This window comes from Myotis yumanensis, unplaced genomic scaffold (assembly GCF_028538775.1).
Source record: "Myotis yumanensis isolate MYYU_CA2020_CCGP unplaced genomic scaffold, mMyoYum1.0.hap1 SCAF_5, whole genome shotgun sequence".
In the NCBI taxonomy this organism is placed as follows: domain Eukaryota; kingdom Metazoa; phylum Chordata; class Mammalia; order Chiroptera; family Vespertilionidae; genus Myotis; species Myotis yumanensis.
Genome location: NW_027223756.1, coordinates 83,214,525 through 83,231,383, shown reverse-complemented (window position 1 = coordinate 83,231,383; position 16,859 = coordinate 83,214,525). Strand labels below are relative to the sequence as shown.

At 54.9% G+C, this 16,859-nt stretch overlaps 2 protein-coding genes and 1 pseudogene across 4 annotated transcripts; all 3 read left to right on the top strand.

Annotated features, from left to right (window-relative positions):
- On the top strand, nucleotides 1-1,033 carry LOC139011453 (mitochondrial glutathione transporter SLC25A39 pseudogene; annotated as a pseudogene).
- Nucleotides 1,034-2,011: 978 nt separating this feature from the next.
- On the top strand, nucleotides 2,012-12,555 carry AP1M2 (adaptor related protein complex 1 subunit mu 2). 2 transcript variants are annotated; one of them, XM_070416025.1, is made up of 12 exons: nucleotides 2,012-2,121; nucleotides 4,075-4,231; nucleotides 4,468-4,535; nucleotides 5,976-6,106; nucleotides 6,217-6,364; nucleotides 6,462-6,588; nucleotides 7,059-7,201; nucleotides 7,281-7,352; nucleotides 10,144-10,302; nucleotides 11,102-11,227; nucleotides 11,733-11,808; nucleotides 12,176-12,555. In XM_070416025.1, exons 1-12 carry the CDS (start codon nucleotides 2,080-2,082, stop codon nucleotides 12,196-12,198), a joined length of 1,272 nt encoding a protein of 423 aa, XP_070272126.1. In that variant the 5' UTR covers nucleotides 2,012-2,079; the 3' UTR covers nucleotides 12,199-12,555. The 2 variants fall into 2 exon arrangements, with proteins under 2 accessions (XP_070272126.1, XP_070272125.1); XM_070416024.1 differs by having other exon boundaries at nucleotides 7,053-7,201.
- An 86-nt stretch (nucleotides 12,556-12,641) lies between these two features.
- Nucleotides 12,642-16,425, top strand: CDKN2D (cyclin dependent kinase inhibitor 2D). 2 transcript variants are annotated; one of them, XM_070416027.1, is made up of 3 exons: nucleotides 12,642-13,968; nucleotides 14,226-14,378; nucleotides 15,483-16,425. In XM_070416027.1, the coding sequence occupies exons 2-3, from the start codon at nucleotides 14,238-14,240 to the stop codon at nucleotides 15,840-15,842; spliced, it is 501 nt and encodes a 166-aa protein (XP_070272128.1). In that variant the 5' UTR covers nucleotides 12,642-13,968; nucleotides 14,226-14,237; the 3' UTR covers nucleotides 15,843-16,425. The 2 variants fall into 2 exon arrangements, with proteins under 2 accessions (XP_070272128.1, XP_070272127.1); XM_070416026.1 differs by lacking the exon at nucleotides 12,642-13,968 and having other exon boundaries at nucleotides 14,174-14,378.
- Nucleotides 16,426-16,859: the final 434 nt, after the last annotated feature.

Here is a 16,859-nt window from a genome sequence, read left to right as displayed (position 1 = left end):
ATGGCTTATCTGGACGCTGGGGGCATCAGTCCCCTCCAACAAATGGTGGCCCCAGGTGCCGGGGCTGTGATCACCTCCACTTTCATGACCCCCCTGGACGTGGTGAAGGCCCACCTGCAGTCTCAACTCCCCGCAGTGACCAGTGAGCTGATGCCTCCCTCCAGACTCCGGAGCCTCTTACGCCAAATTTCCCTCCTCCCTCCAACCCACAGGGAAGTGCCTCCTGTATTGCAATGGTGTCCTGGAACCCCGGTACCTGTGCCCAAATGGTGCCCGCTGTGCCACCTGCGTTCAGGACCCCACTCGCTTCACCTGGTGATGACTGTGCCAGCAACTGCCATCTACTTCACGGCCTATGACAACTCAAGGCCTTCGTGTGTGGTCGAGCCCTGGCCTCTGACTTCTATGCACCCATGGTGGCTGGTGCACTGGCCTGCTTGGGCACCCTGACTGTGACAAGGCCCCTAGAGCCTGTAGGGACTAAGCTGCAGGCTCAGCCCGTGTCATACTGGGAGTTGGGTGCCTGAGTCCGAACCTCCGTAGCTCAGGGCGGCTGCCCTCACTGTGGCTGGGCTGGGGCCCCACTGCTCTTCCGGATGTGCCCTCTTCAGCCCTGCACCGGTTCAACTATGAGCTGGTAAAGAGCTGGCTGAGTGGGCGCAGGCCAAAGGACCAGACTTCAGTGGGCATCAGCTTTGTGGCTGGCGACATCTCAGGGACGATGGCTGCCAGCCTGACTCTACCCTTTGATGTGGCGAAGGCTCAATGCCAGGTTGCGCTGGGAGCGGTGGTGGCTGTGAGAGTGTTACCCGCCCACGTGCACGCTGACTCCACGTGGCTGTGGCTGCTGCTGCTGCTGCTGTGGCTGCGGATCCCGGCGGTCCGGCACCAGGGGCCTCTTTGCAGGCTTCCTCCCAACGGCCACCAAGGCCGCCCCCTCCTGTGCCATCATGATCAGCAAGAGTTGGGCAAAAGCTTCTTTCAGAGGCTCAACCTGAAACAGCCTCTGAGCCTGAGAGGAGCGAGGGGATGAGGGCCGCATCTCTCCCACGGGTGGTGTGGGGCAGGAGACTGAGCCCAGTGCCTGTCCTCGGGGGAGGAGGTCCCAAGGGTGCCAGCCCATCCCTGGGGCCTGCCCAGGCCCCCATCAGACAGCTTTCTTCCTGCTGGTCCTCATCCCAAGCCCCAAGGATCATCACTTTTCCACCCAAACCTCCAAGTTCAAGACCAAATCTGTTAACTCTCTCCTCCCCCTGCCCTCTCGCCCATTTTCCTGTGTTTGTTGTGGCTGGGCCTGCCCCCAAAGCCCACAGAACCCGGGACCTGGCCAGTCTGAATCCAATGCTGTTAATTCACTGAGTGTAAGATGAAAAAAAAAAAAAGAGAGAGAGAGAATAATTCATAAATATTTATTGTATAAACGAGGGAAAGAACTAATGATTTGGACAAATATTATTGAGCACCCAGTGCTGGGCACTGGAAATACAAACATGAACAGGACAAAGTCCCTGCTGTATTGGGTCTGACATGCGTGTGGGAGAGACCGGACGGACGGACGGATGGACGGACGGACGGGTGGACGGATGTCTGGGTCTCCACCCATCCGCACTCCTGGGCGCGAAGGGAAGGCGAGGCGGGGTAGCTGTGCGGGCCGGAGTCCTGCCCCTTTCCTTCCCGCCGGGACTTCTTTTTTTTTTTTAATATATTTTATTGATTTTCACAGAGAGGAAAGGAGAGGGATAGAGAGCTAGACACATTGATGAGAGAGAAACATCGATCAGCTGCCTCCCGCATACCCCCCACTGGGGACGCGCCCGCAACCCAGGTACATGCCCTTGACCGGAATCGAACCTGGGACCCTTCAGTCCGCAGGCCGAGGCTCTATCCACTGAGCCAAACCGGTCAGGGCGCCGGGACTTCTTGTCCGCTGACAGCTCCGCTCACCTGGCGGCCTCCCCTTTAAGACGCGCTCACCTGGGCGCTCACCTGCGCCGGCGCTTCCGCAGGAAGAAGGAAGCGGCGCCGCCGTCGCCGTCGTCTCCGTCCTCCCTCCCGGCTCCCGGTCCGCCGGCCGCCACCATGTCCGCCTCGGCTGTCTTCATCCTCGACGTCAAGGGCAAGGTGAGGCTGGGCGGGGGGCGGGGGGTGGGCGGGGGCGGACAGGTGGGTGGCAGCGCGGCCCAGGTGTCCCCGAGGGCGGGGGCTCCCCTCCCCCACCCGAGTCCCGGGTCCCGAGTCCCGGTCCCGTCCCGCCGGCACCGGCCGCGTGCTCGCCTCTCTGAGCCTGGGTCTCACGCTCCGTAACCATGGGAACGAGGGGTCTCCACCCCAAACACAGCACAACCCGCAGCCCTGCTGCGAACACGCGGGGATCGGCCCACTGGAATTGTTATTTCTGCCACCATCCGCACCCACAGTATGAATATGTGGGGCAGACAGCAGGGCCAGGGGGCCCTGATTCCCCTTTGGGGCTGCTTTGTCCCTTTCTGGGGCCCCCTCTTACTGCCCCGTCATTCAGTAGCAATCATAAGAGCGATGGGGAAGATAATATTTCCGATAATAATGGTGAGAGCTCAGGTGTCTGAGGACCTGCTCCCAGTTCTGAGCACTGGACGAAACAATTAGGTTCTGTTGTTCTTGATGGCTTACTCCCTGCCAGTCAGAGCTGAGAGAGCTATATGGGCACAATCATTTTTATTTTCTTTCTTTTTCTCTTTTAGGTATAATCTTTCTTTTTTTCTTTTACTTCTTGGCATGATCTTTCTTTTCTTCCTTCCTTCCCTCTTCTATAATCTCTCTTTTCTCCTCTTTCTATAATCTGTCCTTCCTCCCATCCTTCCCTTCTTACCGTTCGTCATCCCTACCTTCCGATTTTGTGCATATGAAGCCCTGGGCAAGAGCAGGATTTCTGGAATGAGGGTACTTGGTCCAATTCCTGATTTCCCACTTATTATGAACACGGTTCCTACCTCAGTTTCCCCAGCTGTGAAATGAGGTGACAATGACACGACCTCACAGGGTAGTGGTGAGAACTAAATCAGCAAGCAAACATTCACTCTTTTTTTTTTTTTTTCTGAGAGCATATCTATTAAAGCTGGGGACAATGAAAAAGGAAGGTTTAGGATAGAAGAAGCAGCAGGAGAGAGCCTACTTTGGCACTTTATAGGAAAGAAATGAGCCTGGGCAGGGCTGCTATTGGCTCACTGAAAAGTCAGAGGAAAGAGGGCCTTGGCAACAGACAGGTCCTGGGAGGAACTGCAGCTGCCCATTGCTCCCCCGGTTGCAAGTCTCCTGGGGGCCCTTAGGGTGTAGGCCAGTGATGGCGAACCTTTTTTTTTTTTTTTTAAATATATTTTATTGATTTTTTACGGAGAAGAAGGAAGAGGGACAGAGAGTTAGAAACATTGATGAGAGAGATCGATCAGCTGCCTCCTGCACACCCCCCACCGGGGATGTGCCCGCAACCAAGGCACATGCCCTTGACCGGAATCGAACCCGGGACTCCTGAGTCCGCAGGCCGACGCTCTATCCACTGAGCCAAACCGGTTCGGCGATGGCGAACCTTTTGAGCTCGGCGTGTCAGCATTTTGAAAAACCCTAACTTAACTCTGGTGCCGTGTCACATATGGAAATTTTTTGATATTTGCAACCATAGTAAAACAAAGACTTATATTTTTGATATTTATTTTATATATTTAAATGCCATTTAACAAAGAAAAATCAACCAAAAAAATGAGTTCGCGTGTCACCTCTGACACACGTGTCATAGGTTCGCCATCACTGGTGTAGGAGATGCACACTTAAGAGTGAAGAAAGGTGTGGGTGTGCTCCTGGGAGGGGGAGGGCCAAGCATCCAGTCTTTAGTAGAACTATGACCTGGACCTTAGTGAAGGGTCTAGACATGTTAGCTGTTATCAGGTGCCCATTTTACAGAGGAGGAAACTGAGGTGCAGAGAGGTGCTCAGGCCCCTGGGCCAGGGAGTAGGGTCCAAACCAGGCACTCTGGGTAGAGTGCCCCTGGGTGGAGGGTCCCTGGATCCCAGTGATGACTGGGCCTTCTCTGCCCACCCTTAGCCCCTGATCAGTCGAAACTACAAGGGCGATGTGGCCATGAGCGAGATAGAGCACTTTATGCCTCTGCTCATGCAGCGGGAGGAAGAGGGCGCTCTGACCCCACTGCTGAGCCACGGCCGGGTCCACTTCCTGTGGATCAAATACAGCAACCTCTACTGTATCCAGCCACAGGTGGGGTCCCTGGGGGGTTGGGGTGGTGGCAGCTCAGGCCCAGAGAGGGTAGGCTGAGGATAGGAGTTGCACAGCACATCAGTGCAACTCCTGTCCTCAGCCTAGGGGTGTGTGGGTGGGCAGAAATGGGGTGCTGGTGGGGAACAGGGTGGGGGTTCAGGGTCTGTGCTCCATTTGAGCCCTTTGAAAACGGCACCTTTTCCTTAACCTCGCTGCCCACAGTGGTGGCCACCACGCTGAAGAACGCCAATGCCTCGCTCGTGTACTCCTTCCTCTACAAGACAGTGGAGGTAGGTTGGGGCCTCCCATTGGTCAGCTGGTCTGTTGGTCCACCTGTCCTGCCCATCTCTTTCATGATCCATTTTTCTAAGAAGCTCTGCCTGACCTCCCTGGGGGTGCCCTTAACAAAGTCCCATCACTTTGTGTTCTCACTGGCTGCTATGGGATCATCTCTCCCTATAATAGGCAGGGACCAAGGGGTCTTCGAGAGAGTGTAACTGCTCAAATCTGAGCCAGAGTGAACTGGTTTCCAATCCTAGCTTTCCCTGCTTCCTGGCTGTATGACCTTGAGCAAGTCTCTTCTCTCTGTGCCTCTAAACTGGGGGTGACAGCAAGTCCTACCTCGGGGTTGTACAAATTAATAAAATTCATACCTCTAAAGTGCCTAAAACAGTGCTCAGTATACACTAAGTGCTCAATAAAGGCTTGGTATTATTGTTAGCATTATCGCAAATGTTACAAAATCATATAATGTAGTGAGCTCTTACTATATGCCATTCTCAATGACTGAGAAAGTGCTCAGTCATCGCTATTCAACAAACAAGAAATATTCATGGATTTGTCTCCTCTCTGCCAGGCAAAGGAAAAACACCTATGCATTAGACAGGTCTCTGTCCTGAGGAGTTAAAGGGCATAAAGGAGATTAAATCTGATTAAGATGCTAATCTCACCATAGCATCATGATACTCATGGAGGGGAGTGGTCCCCACTCACCCAGGTATACCCAAGACTCCTTACCTTGAGGGGGTGACATTTGAGCTGAGGTCTGAATGACAAGCAGGCCTCTGTGAGATGAGCTGAAGGAAGAGTGTTCCAAGCAGAGGGAATGGCATATGCAAAGGCCCTGGGGTAGGAATAGAAAGGCCAGTGAGGTTGGAGCAGAATGAGGAGTGGAGAATAGTTCAAATGTTGATGGCTAACAGGTTCTCTTCTGTGGTTATGCCTACTAATTCCCAGGGGCTGTTAACTTGGGGACCCCAAACTTCCAAGGCCTATGAATAGAATACAGAAAGTCCATGACCTCAGTCATGTTTCTGTATAACAGGTTTCCTTTGCCATCTGTGTATTTTGTTTTATGTATTTATTCTGAGATGGGCCCATGAACATCAGATATGCAGGGATCCATGGTCCAAGAAAAAACAAACAAACAAGAAAACCAGTTCTAATTCTTCCTGGACCTCCCCACCTCTGGGTTCCTGCTTTCCTTGAGTTTTCCATATTATTGTACCCAACACGTTGGATTATATTGGTTCTGTTACCAGTCCATTTCCCACACTGGACTTCTCCCTGAGGGCAGGGACCCTGTGGGCTTTGTCCATCGTTAATGTCCCAGCACTGGTTTAAAGTAGGCACTCAATAATTGCTTGTTGGATGGCTGGCTGGATCAATGGGGACCCAGCCTATGGCTCCACCAGCTCCACCTCTGTGGGTGTCTGTTCCTACACCCCCAGGTATTCTCCGAATACTTCAAGGAGCTGGAGGAGGAGAGCATCAGGGACAACTTTGTCATTGTCTACGAGCTGCTGGATGAGCTCATGGACTTTGGCTTCCCCCAGACCACTGACAGCAAGATTCTGCAGGAGTGAGTGTGCTGTGGGAGCAGCCACAGGGCCGGTCATGGTGGCACGAAGTTGAGGAGGGCCAGGAGGTGTCCCCGGGTCCCCCTGATCATGCTCCCTGCCGTCCTGCCAGGTACATCACACAGCAGGGCAACAAGCTGGAGACGGGCAAGTCACGGGTGCCGCCCACTGTCACCAATGCTGTGTCCTGGCGCTCCGAGGGCATCAAGTACAAGAAGAATGAGGTCTTCATCGACGTCATAGAGTCTGTCAACCTGCTGGTGAGCCCCCACAACCCCACCCGCCCCTGTCGCGGTCTGGGGACAGGAGAGGGGGCCCTCTGCCTGCTGACCCTCATGCCCATGTGTGCATCCCCAGGTCAATGCCAATGGCAGTGTCCTGCTGAGTGAGATCGTGGGCACCATCAAGCTCAAGGTGTTTCTGTCGGGAATGCCAGAGCTGCGGCTCGGCCTCAACGATCGCGTGCTCTTTGAGCTCACTGGCCGTAGGTGTCTGGAGCAGGGGGTTCATGGAGGAGACAGAGACCCCTCTGCATCTGGGGCCCCAGAGAATTGCAGTCAGTTCTGAAATCAGCACTCGAGCACCCTCTGCTGGTCATAGCCAGCACTACAGCTGCTGGTTCTTTGAGCAAATGCTTCTTTATTATTAAAGTGCTGGGTGCAAGGACAGGCAATGACGAAAAAGACAAACCCTGGCCCTCACAGAGCTGACATTCTAGGCTATACAAGGTGACAGACTAGCATTGCATTTAAAAGCCTGACAGTGAGACTCAGATTCCCTGGGTTCAGATCCTGGCTCTGCCCCTGGGCAGCTGGGTGATTGGGCAAGTTACTCATCCACTCTGGGCCTCAGTTTCCTCATCTGTCAAATGGGGGTGATGATAGCAGTGGGCTAGGGGTAGGGACCCTGCCCCGGCCCCCAGGGTCATCCTGCATGCTTGGCTCTGAGTTTCAGGAAACAAGAACAAGTCGGTGGAACTGGAGGATGTGAAATTTCACCAGTGTGTGCGACTCTCCCGTTTTGACAATGACCGCACCATTTCCTTTATCCCACCTGATGGCGACTTCGAGCTCATGTCCTACCGCCTCAGCACCCAGGTGAGGCAGGGTCAAGCCCCATGGCAGGGGAGGAGGGTGACCCCAGAACCTCCCAGAGCCCCCCTTCCTTTGTCTGCAGGTCAAGCCGCTGATCTGGATTGAGTCTGTCATTGAGAAGTTCTCCCACAGCCGGGTGGAGATTATGGTCAAGGTGGGTTGGAGGAACAGTTACTCACAGTGCTCGATCTGCCCCTCCCACCTCCTCACCAATCTAACTTCCTCTCCCACCTCCCTCCTGGTTCATTTCCTTCCAGCCACACTCGCCCCTGGCTGGTTCCCAAACCTTCCAAGCTCAGGTCCCTGAACCCCTGCAGGGCCTTTGCACTGGCTGTTCCCTTTCCCTGGATCACTCCGCCCCCACTCACCCAGGTATACCCATGACTCCTTATCGAATCTCCTTAATCTCCTAAGTTGGAGATAGTCTAGGTCAGTGGTTCTCAACCTTCTGGCCCTTTAAATACAGTTCCTCATGTTGTGACCCCCAACCATAAAATTATTTTCGTTGCTACTTCATAACTGTAATGTTGCTACTGTTATGAATCGTAATGTAAATGTCTGATATGCAGGATGGTCTTAGGCGACCCCTGTGAAAGGGTCGTTCGACCACCAAAGGGGTCTCGACCCACAGGTTGAGAACCGCTGGTCTAGGTGCTTAAATGTCATCTCCTCAAACAGGCCTTCCCTGATGGGTATACCTATTGAGAATTATACCCGCCCCCAGCATTTCCCACCTCCCTTCTTTGCTCTATTTTTCTCTTCTATTATCACCATCTATGATCTGTTTTACTTACATATTTACTTTTTTAATATATATGTATACATAGATAGATAGATAGATGGCATATTTTTATGATTTAAAGAATAATGAAATACCCAACTTATTTAAATGTACTTGACCTTGCCCAGCCATGGGCCTGGCTTAGTGTTTGAGTGTCAACCTATGAACCAGGAGATCATGGTTTGATTCCCGGTTGGGGCTCGATCCCCGGTGTGAGGTGTGCAGGAGGCAGCCTATCGATGGTGCTCTCTCATTGTTGATGTTTCTATCTCTCCCTCTCCCTTCTTCTCTGAAATCAATAAAAATATATTTCAACAACAAAAAAATGTATTTGACCAGAGCCTCTGATCCCCACATGTCCCTCCCCCATTCCTGCTCTCCCTTTGCCCAGAGGTAATTACAATCTTGAATTTTATGTAAATGATTTATTTGCTTTTCTTCATAATTTCGCCCCCCACATGTGTAGCCACAAATATTTCATTCCTGCCAGCTTCTGTATGATTTTGTGTATAACTTACTTTGTCCATGAAACATCGATTTAAAAAAATATATTTTATTGGTTTTTTACAGAGAGGAAGGGAGAGGGATAGAGAGTAAGAAACATCGATCAGCTGCCTCCTGCACACCTCCTACTGGGGATGTGCCCGCAACCCACGTACATGCCCTTGACCGGAATCGAACCTGGGACCTTTCAGTCCGCAGGCCGACGCCCTATCCACTGAGCTAAACCGGTTAGGGCAACATCGATTTAAAAATGAATTCGGGTGTCATAGTTTGTGCATCCATTTCTATAGCTGTAGAATATTCCACCATGGGAATCTGTGTCTCCATTCTCTCACATGGGTTGTTCTCAGTTCTTGGCTGCTCCCGTTCCCATTGCCATAAGCAGCTTGTGCATGTGTCCCAGTCCCACAGCAGGAGCTTCTTCAGAGCTTGTAGCACAGCCCCCTTTCACAGACGGGGAAACAGGTCCTGGGATTATGATGTCACTCAGCTAGGCAGGGAGCGCCCCTCATGTTGAACTTGGGTCCGCCTGACTCAGGAGTCTGTGTTCTTAGATTTGCCTTTGTTCCCTGGCCTTGGGGTCTCAGGGGAGCTGGGTTGCACAGTGGATGGTCACCAGGGAGGTCTTGATGCTCTTCAATGGCCCCATCTCTGCAGGAAAGGGAAAGGGACTGTTAATGCTATAGCCTTTCATTCCCCGCTTCACCATTTACCTCCAAGTCCTCTGCCCCAGATCCCACGTCTCAAATATTCCTCCCCAGGTGAATAAGTAATAGTAGTAATCATAAGGGTAGCTACCACACATGGAACACTTGGAAACCTTATGGTGAAAGCTTGTCCTGTCACACAGCTCTAGATATACATATAGTGTTGTAGCTTCTTCATTCATCTGTAAGGAGGACATGTAATGGTTGAGGACACAGGCTCAGTTTGAATCCCCACTATGCCAATTACCAGCTATGTGACTTGGGCAAAATGCTCTTTCTCTCTGTACCTCAGTCTCTTTTTAAAAATACATATTTTTATTGATTTGAGAGAGAGAGAGAGAGAGAGAGAAACATCAATGATGAGAGAGAATCATTCATTGGCTGCCTCCTGCTCGCCCCCACCCCCCCTACTGGGGATCGAGCCCGCAACCCAGGCATGTGCTCTTGACCGGAATCAAACCTGGGGCCCTGTAGTCCACAGGACGATGCTCTATCCACTGAGCCAAACCAGCTAGGGCTGTACCTCAGTCTCTTACAAATGGACTTTAGGAATGGATCCTACTTTACAGAATCAGTGAGAGGATTAAGTGCTTGGCACATGGCAGGGGCTCAGTAAGTGCCACCTTCAAATGAAAACCCCTCTCTGATGGGCTCATGGAAGTCATTTTGGACCTGGCAGAGGTGTATGACATTTTCCATATGGAAGGCACTAAGGGTAGGGCCCCTGGAGTCTCTCATGGGTGTGGACCCTGCTCTGCCACTTGTTGGCTGTGTGTCTCCAAGCAAATGCCTCTGTGCCTCTGTTTTCCTCATCTGCAAATTGGGCAGGACAGTGGTTTTCACTTCAGGGTTGTGGAGGCTCTCGATGAGAAGGCACATGGAAAGGGCTTGGTGAATAGTTGCAGAATCCATGAGCAAATTCTTCCTGCTGCACTCTCTCTCCCCCCCACCAGGCCAAGGGACAGTTTAAGAAGCAGTCGGTGGCCAACGGTGTGGAGATATCTGTGCCGGTGCCCAGTGATGCCGACTCCCCGCGCTTCAAGACCAGCGTGGGCAGTGCCAAGTATGTGCCCGAGAAGAACATCGTGATTTGGAGTATTAAGTCTTTCCCGGTGAGCACTGGAGAGGGGTGGGGCTCTGCAAGGACCCACTCCAACTGCTTGAGGGCCAGGGGGATAACCAATCAGAGACCCACATCTACCTGCACATGGTTGTCATTGTGGGGGTGGGGGGTGGGGTAATAAAGCTAGACATCAGGCTGGCATGGTGGTAAAGCTTCCCTACCAGGTCTGAGGCACCCAGCCTTGGGTTCAGATTCCCACCCCCCCCCTCTCTTTTTTTTTAATATATATTTTTATTGATTTCAGAGTGGAAGGGAGAGGGAGAGAGAGGGAGAAACATCAGTGATGAGAGAATCAACAATTGGCTGCCTCCTGCACGCCCCCTACTGGGAAGTGAGCCTGAAACCCAGACATGTGCCCTGACCGGAATCAAACCGTGACCTCCTGGTTCATAGGTCGATGTTCAACCACTGAGCCACACAGATGGGGCTCCCCCCACTCTTGCCTCTCTGAGCTGCATGGCCTCGGGAAGCCCTGTTCCCCACGTGGATCCTCAGTTTGCCCACCTGAAATAGGCAGGATTATGTTACCCACATCCTTGGGCCCATGGAGGGTTTGGTCTGTCCCTGGAATCAGGGGGTGGGGGGGAAGGGGATCATCATCAGGGCCTGAAAAGTGGGAGATGGCCCCAACCCACCTTCCAACCGAGCTGAGGCTGTGAGTCTTAGCCAGGAGCCTTTCTTGTCTGTGAAAGGGGCCGAGAGCTGAGACGGCTCCAGGGGCTGTTGTGAGGATGGTCTGTGGTGCTTAGGGACCCCTCGGTGTGTCTGATGCCCCCCTGTGCCTTTAGGGGGGCAAGGAGTACCTGATGCGTGCCCACTTTGGCCTCCCCAGTGTGGAGAAGGAGGAGGAGGAGGGCCGGCCCCCCATTGGGGTCAAGTTTGAGATCCCCTATTTCACCGTCTCCGGGATTCAGGTAAGGGAAGTGGGCAGGGCGGCTCTTCTCTTAGACCTCAGTAGGTTCCCCTACTGAGTCACCTCTCCTCTGTAGCCAACCGTGTCTTTCCCCCAGAACATTGTTTGCCTCTTCTGCCCTCAGCCTGGGTCTCCTCTCCCTTTTTCTCTCCTCCTCCCTCCCCCTCTCCCTCTGTTCTGTGCCACTTTACTCCCCACTGACTTGTAACTTCCATCCCTCTCTTACTCACAAGCTGTTCACCATTCCCTTGGCCTGTGGCACCTCATCTCCCCCAAACTGTGTTGTGTCTCTTTCCTCACACTGTGTCATCTCTTTCTGGACCTCTCTCCTGGACCTCCTTCCTTTCCCCCGTCCCACTGTCCATGCCACATGGTTGCCCCGAGCCATGTCACTGAATTACTCCCAGCCTGTGCCCTTACTTCCCCAAGTGGTGTCACATATACTCCCCTGGTCCCAGCAAGCTCTCTCCCCTCAACCTGGGCCCCCTCCTTTCATTTCCTTTCAGGTCCGATACATGAAGATCATTGAGAAAAGCGGTTACCAGGCCCTGCCCTGGGTCCGCTACATCACCCAGAGTGGTGGTAAGGCAGCCGGCTCCCTGGGACAGTGGGGTCAAAGGGATGATGGGGATGGTCTTGGAGTTTTGGTGCATTCTCACTCTCACTTCGAGGGCTCCAGAACTTAACAGGCCTATCCTGTCTTTGTCACCATGCCAACTTGGGCCTTTGTTTGCCCATCTTTAAAATGGGGGGCAGTTGTCAGTTCCATCTGCTGCCTGGAAACAGGCTAGTTACTGTGGGTTCATTCCCTGTGTTTGATTCACCCTTAGCCTTGTAACTTCCTGGCAGAATTGATCCTGAACACTGGGGCTGGGGAAGGATTGGGGAGGCTGTCCCTCTGCACCATTTGTCCCATTCTGAGATGTCCCTGCTCATTGTTTCCTTGCAGATTATCAACTTCGTACCAGCTAGAAAGGAGAGGAGGTAGGGCCTGGAACGCGGGCCTCCCTCTCCCTGGGTCCTGATTGCCGACTTTAGAGGGAGGGAAGGGAGGTGGGGGAGGTGTGAGCAGGCCTCTGTTGGCTTAGCAGTTTCCTGCTTCCTGCTCCCAGCACCTGGCCCCCTCCCAGTCTTGTCCTCTACCCATAGGCTGGGAGGGATGGCCTCCCAGCTTCCCTCTTCCACTTCCACTTTTATATGAAGAAAGAGAGGAGGGGCCTGGAAGCCCATTCAGGAGTGCCTTCACGCAGTGACCTGCCTTAGGGGGTGTTGGTGCCCCTCCTTCTTCACAGCTGCTCATTTGAGGATGGCATTAAAAACATCAACTCAGCTGTGCATGTGCTTCTTGGCTGGGGACTGGGGATGCCAGGGATGAATTGCTGGGATGGCAGTGGGTAGCACAGAGCCATTCTTCAGCCCTGGTCACAGCTCCTCTGGGCCAGTCCAGCTGCCTCCTCCTCCGTCCCCTGACCGGGGATTTTCCTCCCCGCGGACTTTCCTCCCCGCCTCCCTAGAGTCAGTTCCCCTCGCAGCCGCCAGAGGGCGCTGTTAAACCTCCAAGTCAGCCCTGGCTCCTCCGCTCAGAACCCTGGCGTGCTTCCCTCCATCTGTGCCACCCATCCCGCCACCTACGTGCCCTCACCTCCCCCTCCATACCCGGCTCTTTCTGGACACACCAGGCGCACTCCCACCGCAGGGCCTTCGCATTTGTAGTGCCCTGGACCTGGCATGCTTTTCCTGGGTATCCACACACGCTCCTTACCGTAACTTCCGGTCTCAAATCAATGTAACCAATTCAGGGTGACCTCTGTTTCAACAGCCTCCTTTCCCAATAGACTCTTACTTATCCCGTTGTATCAACTCCCTTAGCGTTTACCACTCTGAAAATATGTAATTACTGTTCCCTCCTGCCCTGAACTGTAGCTCGCTCTCCAGTTGGGCGCCTACCATACAGTAGGTGTTCAGTAAAAAATAAAATAAAAATTTCCCCCTAGTAAATGTTTGAATGAAGGTTTCTGCCAGGTCCAGACACGTGGCAGCTGCGGCATGAACGTTCCTCTCGTCCCTTGCACTTGCTGTGCTCGGGCTGATTCAATCTGAGCCAGAAAGAGATTTCCTCCTCATTCGCTCGTTTTATTTTCTTTACGGTGCTTAACGCTGTCTTAAATTATGTAGGTGCTTGAATGTGCGATGGGAAAGGTTCCTGCACAAGGTGAGTGCATGAATGAGACAAGTGCATTTATTCGCTCCCTGTGAAGGACGAATAAATGCTTATCGCACAGCATTTATGGTGGAACCGCTGGCGAGGCGGCCCCAACGGAGGCGCTGGGTTCCTGGAGCAGCCCGCGTTCCCCTGGCCTTGAACTTTCTCTCCCCGGTCAGTTAAACCGGCTCTGCCTCCCGCGCGCCAGGCGCATTTGAAAAACCGAAAACCCCGCCATTGCCGGCGGTCCGCCAATCGCCGCGGCTCGGCCAATCAGGAGCTGCACCGCCCACGCCAGCGCTCCAACCCTCCCCGGCAACGCGTAGCTATTGGCTGCCCTGGGCGCGTGGGCGGGGCGTCGCAGGGTCGGGCGCCGGGCGGCTGGCGGGGCTACTTTGTAGCGAGCGAGTTTGTAAGAAAACAAATCGGCTGCGTTGGGGGCGGAGCTCAGCGCGCGGCCTCGCTCCCGGGCGGACAGCTCCGCAGCCGCGTCTCGGCGTCTGCTCAGAAGAGACTCCGCCCGCAGAGGAGGAGGGAGGGTGAGTGGGGCGGAGACGGGGCCCCCTGCGGGCCGCGGAGGGTTGGGCCTGCTTCCCAGCCCCTCGCGACCTGCCGGCTGACAGCGGGGAGGAGCCGGCCGGGGGTGGGGGCGGTGGGGGTCGCGGCGGAGCCCCGGACTGGCGAGCCGGGCCAGGAGCCCGGCGCAGGCTGGCAGCTCCGCGGGGGGGCGGGGGGGGGCCAGCACCGGTGGCTGCCCCCGCCCTGACCGTGCCGGGTGGGGCGGGGGGCTTCCCAGGCCGGTGTCGCCATGCTGCTGGAGGAGGTCCGCGCCGGCGACCGGCTGAGCGGGGCCGCGGCCCGAGGCGACGTGCGGGAGGTGCGCCGCCTTCTGCACCGCGAGCTGGTGCACCCCGACGCCCTGAACCGCTTCGGCAAGACGGCGCTGCAGGTGAGGCCGGCCGGCCCGGCAGCGAGGCCGGGGCAGCGGAGCCGGGAGGGAACGGGGCCCAGACCCCGCTGCTGAGGTCTCCTGCCCCGGCGGGGGCCGACCGGGATCCGGGCCCCCATTTGGGGGCTGTCGTCACGCCCTGATGCCCCCTTTCGTAGGTGCTGGTGGATGGGGCGTGGATGGGGGAAGGGAAGGCTTTCCATCTCTGAGATGCCTTGGTCTTCGGGTGCTGGGGGTGCAGTTTTCCTGGGAGGTTCTTTTTCCATGAGCGAGGATTCAGCTTCTCTGGATACCGGTTTCACGGGGTCGGCCCTTGTTTCTTTGGGTTCCTATGGGGAGACCCGACCATTGGAAGAAGGGATTCAGGTCTCCACCGCGTTCTTATTGTCTGTGGGGTTCCCAGAGAGATCCAGCTCCTTGTGTGGGGGGTGATCTCCGTTCTTTTCTCTTCCCCGCCCCCTTAGGTTCTTCTCCCCCCCTTAGGTTCTTCCCCCCCCCCCCCCCTTGGATTCTTGGTATATCACGGGAGTCCCACGGGGGGAACAGGTACAGGTTGCATAGTAGTCCCCATCCCTGGGGTCCTTTTAGAGAGGAAGCTCATTTCTGGAGTGATTCAGGTGTTCTAGGGGAGCGTTCCGGTTATATGGGAGGGGCTGTTCATTGGAGAATGGGTTTCAGATTTCCTGGGCATCTCTTTTCTCTTGAGGGGGCTGTCAAGTTCGGGGGGCAGGGAAGGGAGGTAGTTCTCATTTTATGAGACCCATTTCCTGGAGGGAGGTTTATATTTCCTGGTGATTTCCCACGTCTGGGGGTGGTGGTCCTCTGGTTCCTTGTGGAGGGTCTTAGGTTCTTTGAAAGTTTGCATGGGAGCTGTTCCTGGGGTGGGTGTTTTTCCTTAGTTTCTTGGGGGTCCCCGTTCCTAGGAGACCTTGTCCTCTGAGGTCTCAAACAGCTGCCTGGGGGTTTGCGTTCCCCGGGCTTTTTCCATTCTCCAGAGGACCCCTTCTCTGGTGTTCCCTATTTCTGAATGACCCCTCTCTCCAAGTGATGCCTTTTCCTGGAACCCCTCTTTTGAGAACCCCCCTGAACTCTGCCCCTGCACAGGTCATGATGTTTGGCAGCCCCACCATCGCCCTGGAGCTCCTGAAACAAGGCGCCAGCCCCAATGTCCAGGACACCTCCGGCACCACTCCGGCCCACGATGCAGCCCGCACTGGATTCCTCGACACGCTGAAGGTGTTGGTGGAGCACGGTGCTGATGTGAACGCCCCTGACAACACGGGGTCGCTCCCCATCCACCTGGCCGTGCAGGAGGGCCACACGGCTGTGGTCAGCTTCCTGGCTGCCGAGTCTGATCTCCATCACAGGGATACCAGGGGGCTCACACCTCTGGAGCTGGCGCAAGGGAGAGGGGCTCAGGACCTCATGGACATACTGCAGGGGCACATGGTGGCACCACTGTGACCCAGGACCACCCACTGCAGCCACAGGACCCAGCTGGGTTCTCTCTCCGAAAGGAGGAAAGAAACACTTTCTCTTTTTGCTCCTCCAGCCCCGCTACCGAGGGTGGGGGAGCACTAGTTTGTGGCTTGTTGGTATTGATTTCTGGAGTGTGTGTGCTCAAGGGACATTTCTCATTTGTTTTTCCCTTTTGTGTGTTTGGTGAGAAGGGCTCCTGTAGGCAACAGCCACCTAAACGGTTCAGTTTCCTCCACTCCCCAGACTGCTGGGGCGACAGAGTCCCAAGGGCAGAGCGTTTAAAGCCTCAGCCCCAGAGTGAGGTCATGGCTTCCAGGGCTCCTGGAACCTGGCGACTTGGCTGACTGTACAGAGAGCGATCTCAAGTGTGCACTCTGCTTTTGAGTATGGGGGGCGGGGGGAGTTCCAAATGATAAGAGGGTGGGATGAGTTCATTCATATCTTGTTGGAAACTTGTTTTCCTGTCTCTTGTACAGCTTTAAAAAAAGATTCTATTTATTAAGCTTTATGGACAAAAGTTGTGTGATAACTTAATGTTTTTACCCATTAAATTAATTCTTGTGCTTGATCACAGTGGTGGTGGCTTCTGATTTTTTAATCTGCGATGGATAGTCACGTGGGGGTGTTCGTGGGGGTGGGCACGGTGGTCGCGGGTCACGGATGCTTCGGGGAGTGGAGAGAGTGGTCATTCCCAGGGCGCCAGGGGTGCGAGAGCTGGGTGGGGCGGCGGTTTGTGCTGTCGGAGCGGAAGCGAGGCAGGAAACCGCGAGTGGAGAAAGGGCCCCCAGATGTCAGCTGGGTGCGGGCAGCCCCCGGGGTGGGGTGGGCGGTGGCTGCAGCCTTCCCCGCAGAGGCGTGCCCGTGGGTGGGGACTGAGGTCACGCGGCGTCAGATTCCGGAAAGGCCGGAGGCGGGGTTAGGGCGCGGCCCCCGAGGCCCCGCCTCCTTTAAAGGTCGCGTCGGGCGGGGCCGGCAGCAGCCCCGCCCCCCGGGCGCCGGCTG